The sequence below is a fragment of the Physella acuta genome, unplaced genomic scaffold (genome assembly GCF_028476545.2).
Source record: "Physella acuta isolate Inbredline_101_S28 unplaced genomic scaffold, ASM2847654v3 ptg000521l, whole genome shotgun sequence".
Classification (NCBI taxonomy): domain Eukaryota; kingdom Metazoa; phylum Mollusca; class Gastropoda; family Physidae; genus Physella; species Physella acuta.
The window spans coordinates 1,009,673-1,029,909 of record NW_026732040.1 but is presented as its reverse complement, the minus strand read 5'-3'; the positions used below and the strand labels follow the sequence as shown (position 1 = coordinate 1,029,909).

At 35.1% G+C, this 20,237-nt stretch overlaps 1 protein-coding gene and 1 non-coding gene across 2 annotated transcripts; both read left to right on the top strand.

Annotated features, from left to right (window-relative positions):
* Nucleotides 1–454: 454 nt before the first annotated feature.
* Nucleotides 455–528, top strand: Trnat-ugu (transfer RNA threonine (anticodon UGU)). Its single transcript has one exon. It is a non-coding gene; the product is annotated as a tRNA-Thr (tRNA).
* A 13,156-nt stretch (nt 529–13,684) lies between these two features.
* On the top strand, nt 13,685–14,575 carry LOC131945054 (V-type proton ATPase subunit G-like). The gene has a single exon (XM_059306041.1). The coding sequence runs from the start codon at nt 13,741–13,743 to the stop codon at nt 14,089–14,091; it is 351 nt and encodes a 116-aa protein (XP_059162024.1). The 5' UTR covers nt 13,685–13,740; the 3' UTR covers nt 14,092–14,575.
* The last annotated feature ends 5,662 nt before the right edge of the window (nt 14,576–20,237 follow it).

Below are 20,237 nucleotides of genomic sequence, written 5' to 3'. Positions count from 1 at the left end.
AAAAAAAAATCTGTTTAAACTACACCTTTCATCCAATCGCCATGAAACTTTGGGAAGTCGTTGACCATTACTATTTGGGAGATTTCCGCGATAAAGCATTTTTTTTCAGAGTATGTTGCCGGATAGTTTTTTACATTGTGTTGGACTTGATCGCAGCAGCCGGGACGGGTACGCTAGGACAATATAATATCTAGAATGCTAAACTATTCGTACGAATGTGTTGGCTTGCATGTTTTTTTTTTTTTTTTATAAACCTGTGTACTTTTTTTTTAGCGCTAGCGTTAAATCTCTTCGTGCATTGCACCACACATCTACCTCCCCCCCCCCCCCCACTGCCTTTGCTATTTCAACATTTTCCCTCGCCGAGCAGTTTGGTTGTGATCGATCTCGAACAGAAGGAAAGAGTATTTAATATTTAAATATAAGATATTTAGAAAAACAAATATCATTATAAGCCTCCATAGCTCAGTGGCTAGAGCACTGGTCTTGTAAACCCAGGGGTCGTGAGTTCAATCCTCACTGGGGGCTACATTTTTTAAAGCGGCTTTTTTATTTTTTTTTATTTTTACCACTACTAGTTTGTACGCTAGTCTACAGGCTTACATTGTTTACATTTTTGGGAATATTTTTGATAGTATCTGGCTCACTGGTCGCAAAATGTTGGTTTTATAGATGTAGTAATTAGTCCATATGATGAGTCGTCCATGTGAAATTCTAGTCACAGAACGCACTAATAACACGGGGCAATTTTTTTTTTTGACGCCGTTGAAAAAGCGCTAGGTAAAATAACACAATCCAACGGGTTTCCCATAAAGCTAGAATAATAGCTGTTTGTCGTGTAATTTATGATACACTATATACATTGAATAATTGTTATATTCATAAATAATCATAGAGGCAGGTACAGAGTAGAATTTGGTGCAAACATATTTAAAATTTTAAAAGTAGTTTGTTATATGATTCAATTGTTTTCTCATTCTTCAAGAATGACTTTAAAAAGTACATATTATTTTTAGGTAAAGTAATTTTGATTGCAAAAAATGTAAATAACAAATGAACGTTAGATGCTGTTTACAAACAATTACAATTAAAAACAAGAGTATGACACAAATGTAACACTACCTCAATGGGGGTGTTAAGAGATGGTCATCCTTGTGATAATATAGCGACACCAAACATCAGAGTTTCTTCCAGGCATCTTTTCGGGGGGGGGGGGGGGGGGGGGGGGGGGGGGGCGGGGCTTCTACCCGCCCCCCCCCCGAACGAAATGAAATGTATATAATTTATATAGAAAATATATACTTTTAACAGTGTCCGCCCCCCCCCCCCCGAAGAAAGTCTACCGCACCCCCCCGAAAATTTCAAGTGCCCCCCCCCCCCCCGGAGAAAAAAAGGTCTGGAAGAAGCACAACCAAAAATCTCGTGACTTGCCTATAACTAGTTACTATCTCAGATTGATAAATGAAATTTCACATGCAAGTAAAAGATGTAATTACTGCCTTCTGTCAAATTTTGAGTAATTTCCGTTGACCGGAAGAAGTAATTTACGCTATTTTTCGATTTATCAAAAAAAACGCATGTGGATTTATAAAGTAGGGCCTACTAACAATATTCTAAACTTTTATACACATTTTGTTTGGCGTTCGCTTGGTCCGCAATTCTTTTTTCTACGAGATTCTATTCTATTTTTAAAAAGTATAAGTAATTAAAAATCATGTCTATATCCCGCGTTGCCATCCCCCATATTGTTATATAAGACTACTCGATAAAGTTTAGGGGAGATCACTCCAATTTTTTTTTTTATCATGATAATCATAACAAAGCCTTTTCATATTTCTATAACTTCTAATGTCAAACTCTCAACGTAACAACTAACACATCACCGTTAGCCTCATATTCGATGAATTGTCAAAGGCGATACACACGTAGCTCCTTTCAGGCATATCTTCGGGGAGGATCTCCCCACCCCCTTCCCCCCACCCCCCCCCCCTTCCCCGGGCCGAAAAACATCTACAGCTCCCGAACGAAAGATAATGTATATAAAAAGTATATACGTTTAACAGTGTTCGCCCCCACCCCGGAAAGAAAGTCTTATTGTAATTCGACATACTATGATGCGTTTAATTTAAGAAAGGCTCGGGTTAATACCGAATATATTATCACTTTCCTGTTGTTAGAAAAAAAAAAGTTTAATTGTAAGGGAAATAACCAAATCAAATATATTAAACAATTACAAATCCAAAATCAGAAAACCAAAATACACATTAATTTTTTGTGCGACTTTTTACAAATGCTTATACGACTGCTATGTAATATAACATGTCTACTAACACTAGATGTATTTAAAATAAATATTGCATCTTATTTTCACTTAGAGACTAGAAACATTAACTTTATTATAATAATCATTCTTTTAGTATTGTTAAAGTACGCATTAGCATACAGACAATTATTCATTTACGGAGTATTTCTGGATCCCTTGCATTAGGGACATAAATCAAATTAAAATTATAGTTAGTTTACTTTATTCTAAGTAGGTATATAGTTTTAGTTGGGCGCCGAGGTATAATGAGTCATTAAGATACCATTATTATACTGAACCTAATGGGTCACTGTCGTTCATATATGCAGCATACATATTCAGCTTTTACAGTAAAAATACAATACATATATTTAACGTTAACAAAAATAAAATAAATAAAATACAACTTTATTTCCAATGAAATTCAAACACTTGCAAAAAGTATTATGTGATATGTTGTCTGTAATGTAAAAGAACCGTCAGACATGGCTATCATTTATCTCCTATTCCCTTATATACCCAGGTTAAAACCACTCTAATTTAATCAATCACAGGTACAGGTAACATTCAAATCTACGGAATAGATGAAGTTGATATCACAATAAACAATAACAAAGTTGTATGCGTATATTTGGACTTAATAAAATAATATTATATTTGCTATTACGGCTCTTATGTTTTATATATCTTTTATATATCACTGAACTAACTATTATTCAAAACAACACTGCTTAATAAACAAAAACAAAAAAGTTATATACACATTATATTTCATTTCGTTTTCATTTAAATGTATTATTTTCCATAGTAAAATGTCTCCTATAATGTACACATCTAAAAGATAAACTTATGTGAGGTAATATGTTATGTTTAGTCCACTACTCTAGCGACAACACTATGTTACCTATATGTACCCTTCCTTCTTTTCTCGAACTGCAAACAATAATTTCGAAATTTTTTTCTCAACGATGAACTTGACTACTCGATATTTACAAAAGACGATTACTAAACTCACGATTACTCAAAACACGATTCAACTATCCGATCTACCTGATACTCTCAGCTTACAGTTATTCATATCTCGATTACTATAAAAACACATTTCATCTAAGACCCCCAACCTGGAGGACCAGGGCACAACGTTTGGTCTGGCCCCTACCCACGCAGATCTGTCCGACTTGGTTAGACCTGCCAGGAGCACTAGGCTCCCGCCGGCATAGCTCTGGGGGTCGCTGGGGCACACAAGCCATCCCACCACTTCAAGGCGGTGTGCCATCAGGATGGTTGCTAATGTTCTGGTACACATCATTTAATTATATACACAACACCCTTTACGAACTCTAGGCATCTAAGATGTAAACCACTAAGCCTAGTGTTCCTAATATTTTATTATATGATACCGGAAGAGTCACCTCCCTTTTTGTCATTTGTTTATATACTCACCACCCACTTTTCTATTTGCACCCCCCCCCCTCAACCTTTCAATTTATTTTTCCAACCCATTTTGGCGCCCCTAAGGTCGGCGCCCGGGGACATATGTCCCCCCACCCCCCCCCCCCCCCTCGCTACGCTACTGTCACCACCCTTCACGCATTCTAGGCATCTAAAATGTAAGCCACTAAGCATGGTGGTCCTAATATTTTATTATACGATACGGGAAGAGTCATCTTCCTTTTTTTTTCAAATTTAAAGTTACCTCAGACCCTTTGTAATCTGTACTATTTTTTTTTACTTAACTCCTACAATTATCCCCCCCCCCCCCCCCCCTAGCTCTTTTATATATCAACCATCACATATTGGACATGATGCAAATTATTGTCAATAACTCTTGTTACTGTTGAATGCGTTGTAGTTTGTTTTATTGCAAATAAAAGTATAAAAAAAATGGGACAACAACATAAAATATTATGTGCAAGTGTATGAAGCCACTTCTGTCTTTCTGTTTATGTGTGTGTATGTTGGATAGCTCGCTAAATCCGAATGTTTATGCCAAAAGTTCGTCCATAATACAATAGTGTGAATACTGTTGGCTAGTTTGTAGAAGTCAAATGCCACTATTGTATGTCATTGTATTTAAGTTGAATAGTTGAAATGTGTGAGAATTGATGTTAATAATATGTTATCTTATCTCATGATATGAATACATTATGTGTGATAGTAGAAAGCGTCAATTATTACAATACTACGCATGCTGCCCAGCTTCGCTTAGGCTTTCGAAAACATTGAGAATTTGAATGGTTAATTAATTCGCCCATATAAGGCGCCGGTCAGTCGAGGTCAGTTTTGACCCCCTCATCGTAGACTTTTCGGCCAACCGGCCCCCGTGTTCTGTCGCCCCAAGGCAAGATCCTGCCAAATTTGAAGCGCCTGCGGCTCCGGGAAGTGCCCTGTCGGGCACCCGACAACGTAGCTTTATAGATCATCTAGATCTAGATCTAGAATCTCTAGATCTATATGATCTAGAATCTCTAGATCTAGATGATCTAGAATATCTAGATCTAGATCAATATCTAGATCTAGAATCTCTAGATCTAGAATCCAAATAGATAAAATAATTTTTTTAAGTTATGCCGAGAAAATCGTATTGTATACATTTCATAGCGTACATAGCTCTAAATCATATTTGAATGAAATTGAAATAGTTCATTTCTTTTTATTCTAAACTCGGAAGAAGACGTCATCAGTTTCTTTTTTTTTAGTGTAAACAATAAGCGACGTCATTGTTAAATGCGTTCTTGTCCCAGGTTTAAATACTTTTCCGGTTGCATAAATAATACTGTTTCTCTACATTCGAATACGCCTTTATTTTTTATTTTCTTCTTTGAATAAAATTGTGGTTATACATTTAAAACATCTAACATATTATTTTCAATAAAAGTCCGTAAAAAGTTCTCGATATATCGCTGTAGATTCTGATGTGATGTCCGGCGAAAATATTTTGCGGACAGACAGAGAGAGAGAGAGAGAAGAGCGCACATGGCCTTTTATATATTAGGATTACTCTGAAATCAGACACTCTGATTTTATTTAAGTTTCAATGTATAAGTAATGTTTACCCCTGTTACTAGAGCGAGTAGTTGACAAAGCCAACAGTAAAATGTTGCATCGTATCTATATATGGGACAATGAACTGATAAAGAAATACATTTAGGAGCCTCCTTTCTCGTGCAACCAAAACTACAACAACCTCCATAAACCTTTGTCAGAAGCCACCTCATCGTGGCCCATAGGTTGAGAGCTATACTGCTTATGGCCTCCCATGTTGTGGCCCAATGTGTTTGGGCCATCTTGTCGAGTCAGGCATGTCAAGTGGCCAGGATATTGTCAACATAATATCTTGATTTCACAGCGTGGTAAAAATAACTATTAAGGCCTTATTGAAAACACACAGTTTGTTAGGGAGAGTGATTCAGCTATGGCGAGCCGAGTGTTGAAATTATTCTTTCCCATACATTATATCGGGAAAATTGTCGATTAACAACATGTCCGTAAGTTGTATTATATTTCGTTGGTTATGATAAGGATGGAAATGTCTTCTCTATACATCTGTATATAACGGGTATGGTTCGATAAATAGTCTAGATTTTGTTAATTATTATACCATTTTTTTTTTTTTTTTTTTTTTTTTTTTTTTTAATAGATTTGAAATGAAATCATGCATTTTCAGGAAGTTGCTTAATAAACATTAAGTGACAACTATTTTCATTATTATTTATATATATATATGTTTAGAGTCAATATTATTGATCGTTTGACCTCAACTTTGAAATTTTGGCAAAATTTGGGAGAGGGAGGGGGACGGTGCAGCGGGGCCATTACAATGTGCAAAATTGCTCAATCTGGTTAATATGTTAGGGATATGCTTTTGCCTGTATTCGAAAGGGGTACATGATATGTGGGGGCTGACTAATAAAATAAAATTTTAGGTAAAACACGAAGACAACTGATCCTTTTTTTCCCATTCAGATCATTGTACTTCCACATCTTTCGTTTAACATTTTTAAACTTTTCATTATATTTAGTTGTTGAAGCGTAAAACCAAAACTAAAAGTATCTGCATGGGCGAGTAATTAAAGCAATTAATACAATAAATATGTGGTTAGATGGGGTGACGCTTAATACAATATACTTTCGATAATGCTTTGGGAGATTGCTTTCATAAGTAAGGGGAGATAAACAATACTTCTTGACTTTCGTGGTAAATCCAATTTTGTTTCCCTTTGACGGCAAGATTGAAGAAGTTAATTTGAGGATGAAAGAAAAATGTGTTAGTTAACATCACAAAGGTTTTGTGTCAGGAAAGCAAAGTGGCCTTCATTAGCCAAAGGCTATTTGTAATTATATATATATATATATATATATATATATATATATATATATATATATATATATATATATATATATATATATATATATATATATATATATATATATATATATATATATGCACATGGATTGGCATTATTTACAAAATGCTTTCAACCATTTTGTGATCATGATAATCATAACAAAGCAATTCTCAAAATACACATAGTTATTAAAGTTTTTCTTATTAAACGTACTAAACTGTAAACTAATTATAAAAATGTAAACTAGTTTTTAATTTAAAGAAAATACAACTTGTAGAAAATAGACTCATTTACTTTATTTTATTAATCATTATTTAATTAAGTATTGTTAATATATTCTTAACCACAATCATATTTCTATGTTGTTAAACTAATTCTGTATATCTTAAAAAGGGACACAGTGAATTTAAATTATGGCTAATGCAGTTTAGTAGTTACATTTTATATTTATTTGGGAGTCAACATCATTAAGTTTCCATTATTTTACTAAAGCTAATTAAAACAGTATAAACATTATTTAAAAAGTAGTAATTTAATACTGTGTGGGTTTTTTTATGGTTAACAACTTTAATTATATAATTTTATATAAATAAAATATCTTACAGTAATATCGATTTTTCAACCTTTGCCTTTTTAATGTTTTTTTATGAAAAAAAGCTATTTATGCAAAAAAAACGATGCATTATTTAATATTCATTCTGTATCCATTACAAAAGTGCCACAATTTTTAAATGCAAGGGAAGTAACTAAATAACATAACTAAAATAAAAACGATTTGAACAACTCATTACAAAATACTCATCTCTATTACTGTTTTACTTAAATAAAATGTACGAAATAGTTTACAAGACAAACAGTTGTGTACTAGTTATAGGTAAAGAGAAATTACAACTTGTATCATATTTTTTTCTTAGAAGTAAGACACAGTAGCTTCATTTAAAATATTGTTATTTAAGTACCGTTAAAATTTGCTTAACTATATTGTGCCATATGCATATGCTATTATCTATATTTCTGGATCCCTCGCAAAAGGGACACAATCAAATGTAATGTTTGGGTATCAAATGTTATGTAAAGTAAGTATTTAGTTGGGATCCTAAGTGTCGAGCATCTTTCAGTTACCATGTAGCACAAGGGTTCCCAAACTGGGGGTCGCACAGGACTTTCTGGTGGGTCACCAACTGGTAAACTAATACATAGCAAATAAAAAAAAAAAAGCACACATATTTAGAAGAATATCTGCAATTCAGCTTTAATAACATTACAATGGAAATGGAATAAACAATAAATAATGCGTACTGTGCAAACTAGTTCTTAGTAATGAGTCTATGAAGCTTTCAAAGCTAAAACGGCATTTTGAGACGAGTCATTCGGAACACACCAAAAAAGATATGGAGTTCTTTCGTCGGCATGAAGCTAGTTGCAAACGTCAGGGACTTGATCGAACAGGAAGTTTTCACACAGCATTAGTGCAAGCATCATATTATGTCGCATTAGAAATTGCCAAGCAAAAAAAAAAAATCCTCACACAATAGGAGAAAATCTCATCGAACCCTGCATATTGAATATTGGTGAAATTAATTCGTAGGGGATTATAGTGCAGTATAGATGCAACACATATCTCTGTCTAATAATACTATTCAGCGGCATATAGCAGACATGTCCGTAAAAAAACTATTTTTGAATGAAATCAAACTTTCACCATTGATTGATTTTTAAAGTTGGTGAATCAACAGACGTGAGTTCGTGTTACCAGTTGTTTGTCTTTGTGAAATATATTCATTAGAATGATAGCAAAGAAGAGTTGATATTTTGTTAAGATATCGTGGAGAAAATTAATAGTTTTTTTAATGATTAAAATGGGAAAACGGCTGTGGGGTTTTTACGGATGGTGCGTCATGTTTGGGTCATGATTAGGCTTTCAAAAAAAAGGAAAGGATTTAGCTCCCTAATGAAGGGGAATCCACTGCATGATTCACCGGTAGGCTATGGCCTCGTCAGCAAGACTCTTCCGACTCCATTGCTAATAAACGTCGTAAATTATATTACATCTGGAGCCCTAAACACCGTCTGTTTCAAGAACTGTGCCAAGACATGAATAAAGATTACGAGGTTCTTTGCTGTAGTACGATGGCTGTCAATTGGAAATGTGAATCGTGTTTTTTTTTTTTTATTTAAAGATGAAATCAAGTAGTTCTTGGGAGTGCAAGGGAAACAACACCTTTTGATAAACTTTAACGACAAAAAGAGTGGTTGGAGAGAGTATAATAACTAGAAGATATATACGAACATCAACATAAACTTAACCTGAAGCTTCAGGTAAAGTGAACGAATGTTATCTCTTTTTATGATAATCGCTTGGCATCTTTATCAAAGCTGCAACATTGGTGAAGGTTGGAAATATTGCCATGTTTGAGAAACTCTGAAGTGTGGTAGATGAATCTGATTGTGAGATAAATAAAATTTGAGAGATTATTCTGGGCATCTTGAATCCCTGGAAAACGAAATGTGGCGTTATTTTCCCTGAGCAGAACGAAGAAGAATATGCATGACACGTTACCCTTTCTCTGCTTCCAACGATGTTTCCAGCATTCCCGATGAATTACAAGATGAATTTTTAAATTTGCGGAACGATTACGCGTCACGTATCGTGTTAAATGAAAAACTGCTCAAACAATGTTGGTGTAGTATCCACCGTTCATACCCAAACGTGAAATCGATTACCTTTTGAGTTTTAGATCCTTTATGTGTCTTCTCCAATTAAAAACAAAACAAAGAAATAAATTAAATGCTGAGAATGACATGAGGTTGGCGTTAACAAAACCTCAACCTCGAATGTTTAGGCTAGTGAATAGCATTCAATTTCACCCATCGCATTAAAACAGTTATCAAGAATAAATAATATAGAAAGTCTACTAGAAAATCGTATTTTAGTGCTGATCAATTTCCTCAATAATTTGCACTTGTTAATTCTATAGGGTCGCAGGTTACTTACTTTTTCCCACGTTTTCTTTAACTTGCTTTCTCTGTTTGTGTGTTTGTCTTTCCAATCAAATCTTGCGATCGAAATTTCTGGCACTTCCCAGTTAGCTAGCGCGCTGAAATTTTCAGGGAAGCTTTCTTTTGGATGACCATTGAATATTCAATTGTTATTATTACTAAATTGATCAATGGAAACATTTTATTATAAAAGAGATTCGCCACTCAATAAAGTTTGGGAACCACTGATTTAGTACAATAAATTTTTACAAATAAATATTTTTAAAATATTTTTTCTCAAACAAGTATAACATAAAAAATATATAGGCCTATAATTGACGTGTAACGGGTACCGATGGCTTGTGTCTCTAGAAACCATGATTGTATTCGTGTACACCTAAAGCTTTCCCTAAACGACAATACGCTACTGTCGTGTTTTCGCAGAATAATTACTACGATAATAAACAACATGTTTTCAAGTACGATATGTGCTTTAAAAACTAGCGAAATTACTTTTAAAATAAATTTACTACTGCTGCCCGATAAAGAGTATTATATCTAATGTGTTAGCACTTTTTTTTTTGACTAACATAATGCTTTACTTATTTTGTATACACAATTTTATAAAGTTCAAGCGAATTAATTCAGAAAACTTTCAAAAGAAAACAAATATTGAAAACAAGTAAAAACAAAAATAAAATCTATATATAAATCACGATGTCATACAGTAATATCGAATTTTTCAACTTTTATCTTATATATCGTTTTCACTCAGAATAACCATTTACTTATTTTTTTTTTTAATGTTAAATGCTCTTTAAGTAAGAAAAAACGATGCAGTTACCTCATTGTCAAGGATTTAATAGAAGTATATTGTGATATAGTTGTGTCAAATATTACAGATAAATGAATAATAAACCTAAATCAATGGCTAAATATATCAACATAGTCCAGAAAATAACTTTAAAAAGCAGTGTCTGCGAGCAAGATTAGCTATATACAAAGCAGCCATTTGTAAAATAGTGTGGCTTCCCCTGAATCTCGCACTATAAGTTTACAAAAAAAAAAAAAAACTTTAACAAGATGGCTGCTATCTATATATATAATTCTCTTTTGGGAGACGTTAGAAAACAATCTGTAAGCGCGCCTAGAAGTTCGCTCATTTCCTCTCTAGGCATATCGCAACCACCCCTACCCCCACTTGGTCTGGTGAGCTGTAGTTCACGCTAAATGTTTACATCGTAGAGCTGGGTTTAGTGACCGCTATTAGGGGCAGATAATTTAGTTTAAAACTATTTTATACTTAGGGGAAGTAACTAAGTGGAGGCTGCTTTCACGTGGGTGGGGGGGGGGGGGGGGGGTAGGGGTTGGGGGAAATGAGGGTTTTAGTGTTTTAGTGTTTTAAAGCAAATATTTTCAGTGGCAGCATTGGTACTGTCGAATTCACAAATTATGAATTACTGAAAAAAAGAAAATAAAACAACTAAATAGCGGCGTATGATACGCCGCGGGTCGGCTCGTGGTAAATAAACATGGTTGCATCTGTTGGAAACATCGCTAGTCTTCATTTATTACTGAAAAGTTTTAATTTAATTGTTTAAAAACAGGCACATAAATTAAACAAGCAAACATTTTTGCATTTTTCAAATATTGAATCAAAATATGAAATAATTATTAAAATTTAAGGAGTCACATGTTTTTCTCAATACTAGACGCGGGCGATTTTACGTACCTAAAACAGGGGTCGGCAACCTGCGGCTCGCGAGCCGCATGCGGCTCTTTTGATATCAAGATGCGGCTCTCCAGCTCCTTGAACAAATACTAATAATCTTAATAAAAAAATAAAATATTTTAAATTAAAAAATGTCAGTGGCTCTTTAAAACCAGGGAAATTTTGAAAATTGTAACTTTTGGCTCTTCAGCTTCAAAAGGTTGCCGACCCCTGACCTAAAACGATAGATTACCATTAATGGAGGAGTTGTCCCATTAGAATGGGAGCCAAAATTACATGTGTTAAAGTTTTTCAGTTTAATTAAGAGTGCAACAGACTCTAAAATAAAACAATTTATGAAAAAATAAAAATCATGTGTCTCTGTTCATTATAAAACCCTGGTTAAAAATATTTCTATACATTTAAAACATAGTTATGTAGATGTTCTCCTTATTTATTTTTAAAAACAAATTAATTTTTATTTTTAATTAAAACTAACATATAGTTTAAATTATCTACAAAAATATATTTTTTAGAAGGTTATATAGCAGTTTTAAGTAAGTAGTCTCCCCTGAAATGTAAGAATATTTATTTTTTTTTAATACCAGAGGAGGCAATCCACTACTCTTGGGCCACCACCAATATTAAAAAAGAAAAAAAAAACATACTCGTAATTACGTTCGCCTTTTAGACAAGAAAGTACATCGTGAAGATGAAGTAGAGTTTATGTGTTTCTCGACTACAGAATATTTAGAGATAACCGGTTAACTATTATTTTTAAAAAATCCTACACACACCACTGTCAGTGGGGTACACTGAGACTCGTATAGTTAAAAAAAGGGGACAATATATTTGAAGTCGAATAAATTTCGACTAACTGAACAGAAAACCAAATACTTCTCCATAGTCTTAAGCGGGCAGTACACCGACACTCCCAAACCTAACGTTATTCGTCTGTGTCGTTTTAAAACACATAAACGGAAGTTTATAACGACGTTATAATTGTGATAGTTTATAACGATCTTATAATTGTTACAATGAATAACTTGATAAAGAAATTATAGTTGTCTTAGTTTTTCTCACTCATAGAAGTCGACATCGACTGTAGATAAAATATGTATCTACACCGTATTAAATAATACTGTATTCTAATCGCGGGATGTTCTTATGCTACTTCAATACCTGGAATATATTAAAATCAACTAAGTACTCGAGTACAACGCGAAGACACGGGCAGAATGCACATGTTAACCTGCAATATGATAAACTACATAGTGAAGGGCGGTTGACTAGGGGTCAATTCAAAGAACACGGACTTGAACTCATTCTGTCCCTTCAGCGAAACCCTTTCACGACAGTACTGAAACCTTCTTTACTGAAATATTGACCCTTAAGCAGTTTAAAAGGTATCGTACACTTTAGAAAACCGCACGTCTTTTTACCTGTAAGTACATCAACATTGTGATATTTTATAAATATCAAATGGATGCAGCTGTTTAAAACGAGGCCGTTATTGTTTACCGTTTTTTTTAAACTTATTGAGCGAAAGGCCAGACGTATGTACAGTGGTTTAAACAACGGGCCAATCGACTCTATAGATATTATGACTATCGTCTAGAGTTTTTGTATTACGATACAGTACAGATCTTTAGCCTCACAAGGTGGACCCCATCACGTGACATCAGTGGACGGTTAACCGGTAACTTACACCACTTCCAGTTACCGAAAATCCCCCAAAACTTGATAGAAACATGTATATGATTTAATACTTACACGCAAATATTTCGTCCACCTAACTCCAATCGGTTTAAAAAAAACTGATTGCTTACTTACAAAGCGTCTAAGCATTCTGTCTAAATATCATTTGCTCAGTTGAAATAATGAATATTAAAGACAAGGTTTAATCTGTTTAGAAAATGTTCATCTTTCTTTTTTTTCTTTTTTTTTAAAGCAGCGGCAAGTACAAGTTAACTTGGCTTGGACAAAATGCATTACTTCCCCTAAGTGAATATTTTAATTTTAAAAATCTAATATGGGAAGCAACTTATAACAATGGCTTGCAGGGAAATGTATGCATATCTAATTAATACAACAGCCAATATACATTTACAATTAGTGTAGTAGATCTTTATTTTTTTTTACATTCTTTATGAAACTTCTGTTAGTTACTTAACGTTTTACATATTTGATAAAATAAATGTTACATTATTAATTACAAAAACTATATTATATTTAAAAAAATACTCATAATAAATTTTGCACTCTACTATCGTTCAGTTGTGGAAAATCTTACGCAATAATAATTTTGGTAAAAAAAAATAGACTTAGTACCCACATAATAAAAACCCTAAGTCGTAAGTGGTACTCTTTCAGAATTTTATCTTAATTACAAAGTCAAAATGGCCCAGAAAACAGAAGGGATTCAGCAACTTCTAATCGCAGAGAAAAAAGCAACAGAAAGAGTAGTCGAAGCAAGAAAACGAAAAGCTCAGAGAATCAAAACTGCAAAAAAGGAAGCAGACACAGAAATCCTAGCCTTTAAAAACGAGAAGGAGAATCACTACAAACAGTATGAACAAGAGATCCTTGGCAAAAAAAGTAACAGTGAGGCAAAGATTCAGGTAGAAACAACTAAAAAGATCAAAGAGTTGGATGTCATGCTGAAACAAAACCGTGCTAAAGCTATGGACGCTATTCAACAAAGTCTCTTTAGGATAGAAGTGCAACTTCATGAGAATGTTAAGCTGTAAATTTATTCTTCTGTACCTTTATTTGTATATTTTATTTAAAGGGTAGAATTCTTAATGTTTATTTAATTATTGACACAGACAGCTCATGCTTTTAATTTTTCATGCAGATACAATTTGTTTAAAGATCTACTCTTCTGCATTTATTTTTCAACTTTACTATAAACTACATATTTTGTTTCCTTCAAGTTCTAGACTTGTTTTTTAGAAATGTAGGTGAATCTCTGTGGAGATATTTGCCTGAATTTGATAGCTGTTAGTATGTGATAATGTGTAGATAAATCTCTGTGATAGCCGAATAATTAATTGGTGTATCGTTTTAGTGAATTGTTAGGAAAAAAAACTAAATTACTCCTACCATAACTGAAGAGTTGGAGACCAAGGAATTGTTAGTAATCTAGTTGAAGTTAAATATTCTGAGCGTCTGATTGCACCTCTAGTTATACTGACTTGCACACATGGGTTTTTTCATCTATACACACTTGTATCTCATTGTTATTCGGAGTTCACTTATACATTGTAATGTTTATTTATATGACAAGATTTGGTGGCATTGAATGCGTTCCTTGTATGGAAAGAAAGAAGCATACATTTTTTTCATCATGCATTGTATCTGGAAACTTGATTAAAATCCTTTGTTTTTAGTCACATAAAAAAAAAAATTAAAAAAAAATAAAAAAAAATAAAATAAAATAAAAAAATAAAATAAAAAAAAAAATTGAAAAAGGGAAAATAAAACTATAAACAATTTAATTTAGTGTGGACGACAATGCAACAAACCAATGTCTAGTTGTCGCCTTAGTTAATTTTTAAAACGGCGAGGGCTTGTTCTGGTTGGCCTACGGAAAATATTATTTCCACTAATATGTTTGTGTTCTAGTGTCGCCTGTGTCCACTGTGTTAGAGTTAGAAAGTTGTATGATTACACATAGGTTGGATTGTTTCCCCTCTTGTTGATGGTTTAATAGAGCGCATTTATTCAGTTAAAACGGTACAACCTACTGCTGGTCTAGATGAAAACGTAGTTAGAACCACTGAACAAGAGGTGAGAAAGGATGAGGAATGTGTAACAATTAGTGGACAACAATGGCGTCGTTATAACCAGTAACAATCATTATATAAAACAGGTATTAAACCTAATAAATTACCTCGTTTTTCAAATTGTATTATTTACGACAGGTAACGTAATCAAATGGTTCCACGTTTAGTCATCTGTATAGATTAGGTAGTACAACATTAGGCAATAGGCAAGTCATCTGTATATATTAGGTAGTACAACATTAGGCAATAGGCAAGTCATCTGTATAGATTAGGTAGTACAACACTAAACAATAGGCAAGCTTCTGTATAGATTATGTAGTACAACATTAGACAATAGGCAAGTTATCTGTATAGATTAGGTATATCAACATTAGGCAATAGGCAAGTCATCTGTATAGATTACGTAGTTGCCCTGTCGTCCACACAACTTGGTGGTTGACATAGAGGGTGATACACACACCCTCCTCACTTAACTCAATGGTTGACATAGAGGGTGATACACACACCCTCCTCACCCAGCTCAATGGTTGACATAGAGGGTGATACACACACCCTCCTCACCCAGCTCAATGGTTGACATAGAGGGTGATACACACACCCTCCTCAATGGTTGACATAGAGGGTGATACACACACCCTCCTTACCCAGCTCAATGGTTGACATAGAGGGTGATACAAACACCCTCCTTACCCAGCTCAATGGTTGGGTGCCCTGTCAAAACGGCCCAGGACAAATCGGCCCCGTCAAAACGGCCCCGTTAATATGACCCCTTCAAATCGACCCCCGACAAAACGACCCAGTCAAAATAGCCCCGTCAAAAGGGCCCCGACTTATTGGCTCATGTCAAATGGGCTCCCGTTAGATTGACTCGCGACATATAGGCTCCCGACAAATGAGCTCCCAATATTTAGGCTCCCGGCAAATGGACTCTCGACATATTGGCTCCCGACAAATAGGCTCAGGACATACTGGCTCCCGACAAAGTGGCTCCCGACATATTGGCTCCCGACATAAGGGCTCACAACAAATGGGCTCCCGACAAATGGGCTCCTGTGACCTACTGAGGTCTTTTTTGCTTTATTTATATTTAGTCTCCTGAGTTATGTATTTGACCTTGGGAGAATTGTTAGTTCACCGGTACGCATCGGTCAACTGAACTCCGTTACGTCATGTGAATGGATTGTTTACTCCCTAGCAGACCCTCGACCAATGATCTTGCGACCGTGAGGATCCTTAACAGATCCTCAACCAATAGTCGTAGGACTTGTGAGTGATCTCCCCTGATCCTGAGTTGTATTTAATCTCGGGCATTTCAAGTTTAAAGGCAGCCAGATTGACCTTTGGATAAGGGGGAGATGTTGCTGTATGTTGGTGCGCCATTTTCTGATGTGTAGTTTTGTGACATGTTTTATCACCTTCGTGTAAGGTATTGTGTGACAAGTTGTAGTATTACTGATATTTTGTTCTGGTGTATTATTGCACCCTTTGTTACATCAGTGATTGTTTGATCTTGTTTGGATTTCTATTGTAGTAGAGGCAATATGTCTCTTCTTGATTTTTGTGGTAATTTATAATGCCATTCAGTTGTGTCAAATAATGTTCTTTAATGGTGTTTAATATACTAAGCCACAGCTGTGATATATTGTGATTTTTCTTTAACTGTAAGTTAAAGTTTTGAGTTTATTTATTGTACTCTTAAAGTCTGTACATTTTGTACAAACCTAGTGTCATAATCTTGTACACTTATTAAAAGGGTATTGATAGTTTAAGTCGTGTTGAGTTTCTTCGATTTGTCGTGTTTTACCCCTAGACACCATTAACGAGCTCACGGCAAGTTGTTGGGATTCCATTAGTGTGACTTCTGTCAGTACCATCACAAACGAACCCGGGGTGTCCGCTACCTCCGCGGCTGTCGGAGAGCGGTCATTACACTCCCGACATATTGGCTACCGACAAAATGACTCCCGACGTATTAGCTCCAGACAAATGTAAAGCATGACCACTATTGGCATAAACGTAACCATTTTGTCCTACCTCCACTACTACTATAACCTCTTTTTAATGCTATAATGACATTGTTTTTCATGAACCAACATCAATTCACAAACAAATCAAGCCCTTAACAGCTAAAATCTACCAATTCTAAAATTTTGATAATGTTTAATTTACAACAGTAAAGATCTGTTGCATAAAAGCGAGCACAGAAGTGAAAATGTACGATATACATGATGTTTACAGGATAACGACATTTTGTTTTGATAACCTACAAGTATACTGGAGGTAGGAAAGTACAGCGTGGACCCTTCTCTCCACACACTGAGTTGGAACAGCCTATAACCGACTCAATTATGGAAGTCATAGATAGATGACCCTTAAATTAAAACATGCTATATTTTATAATAGATAAACTAATATAAAAAAGGCCTGCCGAACAAGAGATTCACATGCTGTATTACTTAAGAGTGTTGGATAAGCTAACTCTAAAGAAGATTGATGAAGGGGTACCACTGGCAGGTGTCATATTCAATGAGACCACTTTGCCGGGAGAATTAGTCTTTACAGAAACGGTATTGTCAGTGGTCCTTTTGTCTGGAGCCTTTTTGTCGTGAGCCAAAATGACGCTAGCCTATTTGTCGGGAGTCGTAATGACGGGGGCCATTTTGTGGAAAAAACTTAATGACGGGAGCCTGCATGTCGGGAGCCAAAATGACGGGAGCCTATTTGTTAGGAGCCTTATTGACTGGAGCCCTTTTGTCGGGAGCCTATATAACGGGAGCCTATTTGTCGTGAGCCTAAATGACCGAAGCATGTTTATTGGGATCCTTTATGACAGGGTCCATATGTCGCTGGCCATTTTTACGGGGTCGAGGCCGATTTGTCGGGTTCGTTTTGACGGGGACGTTTTATCATTGCCCGTTTTACGCCGCACGCAATGGTTGACATAGAGGGTGCTACACACACCCTCCTCAATGGTTGACATAGAGGGTGATACACACACCCTCCTCACCCAACTCGATGGTTGACATAGAGGGTGATACACACACCCTCCTCACCCAGCTCAATGGTTGACATAGAGGGTGATACACACACCCTCCTCAATGGTTGACATAGAGGGTGATACACACACCCTCCTCACCCAGCTCAATGGTTGACATAGAAGGTGATACACACACCCTCCTCAATGGTTGACATAGAGGGTGATACACACACCCTCCTCAGCCAGCTCAATGGTTGACATAGAAGGTGATACACACACCCTCCTCAATGGTTGACATAGAGGGTGATACACACACCCTCCTCAATGGTTGACAAAGAGGGTGATACACACACCCTCCTCACCCAACTCAATGGTTGACATAGAGGGTGATACACACACTCTCCTCACCCAACTCAATGGTTGACATAGAGGGTGATACACACACCCTCCTAACCCAGCTCAATGGTTGACATAGAGGGTGATACACACACCCTCCTTACCCAGATCAATGGAAGGTGGACAGTTTGCTCCCTATGTTATATAAGCAAACATGGTCATGTTGCCTGTAGAAATGTGTTCATCTGTGATAGTGACAATTCAATTAGAGTTTAAGATAGCAACTACATTGAGGTCTTAGAGCAGGTAGAGTCAGGTTAATTACATAAGAAACATAAAAAAAAACTATAAATAAACGGAATTTATATTTTTAATTTTCCCTTTCAAAAGAGAGCCAGAAATAATCTTGATCTGCAGTGTACACATGTGAAAGTGACGAGCAATTGTATAGTTATAGTGTAACTTTTTAAATAAAGTTAGTGCTTCTTACAATATAATGTAACCTTTATTTTTTAATAGGTATGCAAAAGTTTAAAGATTAAACATAAATCAATAACAACATTTTAAACGACAAAATATTATTTCTTAAGAAAGATATTTGTATAGAGTATTTAATTAATTACTTATTTAGTAGTTATGGTAAACAACTGACATAAGTTTTCTCCCTTAATGGTTTTTCTTCATATTTACATGAGGCGGAGTAACACTTTTTCTAGCGATCAAAATTTTCAAACAAATGAAACATTGCTTTAAATATTAACGATCTCAAATCAACAAATTTTGTTTAGATTGAATGCAAAGGCGTCTTGAAATTTTTAAAAAAATATTTTTTTTTAAACTGAACAAATGTTGCGAAGAGGGTTTGTAAGTAAGCTGTCTAGCATAATTCAGGTACCCAACAGACAGAGCTGAGTAGACTCCGACCTACCGAGTCATACACGGAATCCGAACTCGAGATTTTTCTGTTATCAGTTACAATCTAGTATTTAGAAAAGAAATTATAAATACATTATTTCCCCTGCAAATAAAAACAAGAAACAAAATCTACATGGGAGGTAATTTCGTTTTGTCACCGCCTCCGAGAAGTAACTCGCTTGTATCACCCCATATTTCTCTAAAGATTTGTTAGAAAGGAGACCACACTTTAAAAAAATGTAAGCAGTAGTTAATTAAAATGTATTTTAAAATGACACATCCGTTTGTATAGGGCTTAACCTTCAAATTTGAATGGCATAAATGTATAAATGTAATTACAAAATATAGCTTAACATATCGTGATATAACATTAAAGTATATATATATATATATATATATATATATATATATATATATATATATATATATATATATATATATATATATATATACGGCAACTCTAGTCTATGCCAAGGAGAAGGAAATGAACACCCTGTTATAAAGGGTGCGCGGACCTTTGACCACAGAAGCATTGACCATATGTTGTTTGACCACAGAGGGGCTTTGACCATAGGGGCTTTGACCATAGGGGCTTTGACCATAGGGGGTTTGACCATAGGGGGTTTGGCCACAGGTTTTTTCACAGCAGAAAGGTCATTGATCACAGGTGGTTTGTCAACGTGTGTTTTATCACAAGCGGTGTGTGCGGCTTTGATCACAGGTGTTTTGTCCATATAGGGTCTTTGATTACAGGTGTTTTGTCCATATAGGGTCTTTGATCACAGGTTTTTTGTCCATATAGGGTCTTTGATCACAGGTGTTTTGTCCATATAGGGTCTTTGATCACAGGTGGTTTGTCCATATAGGGTCTTTGATCACA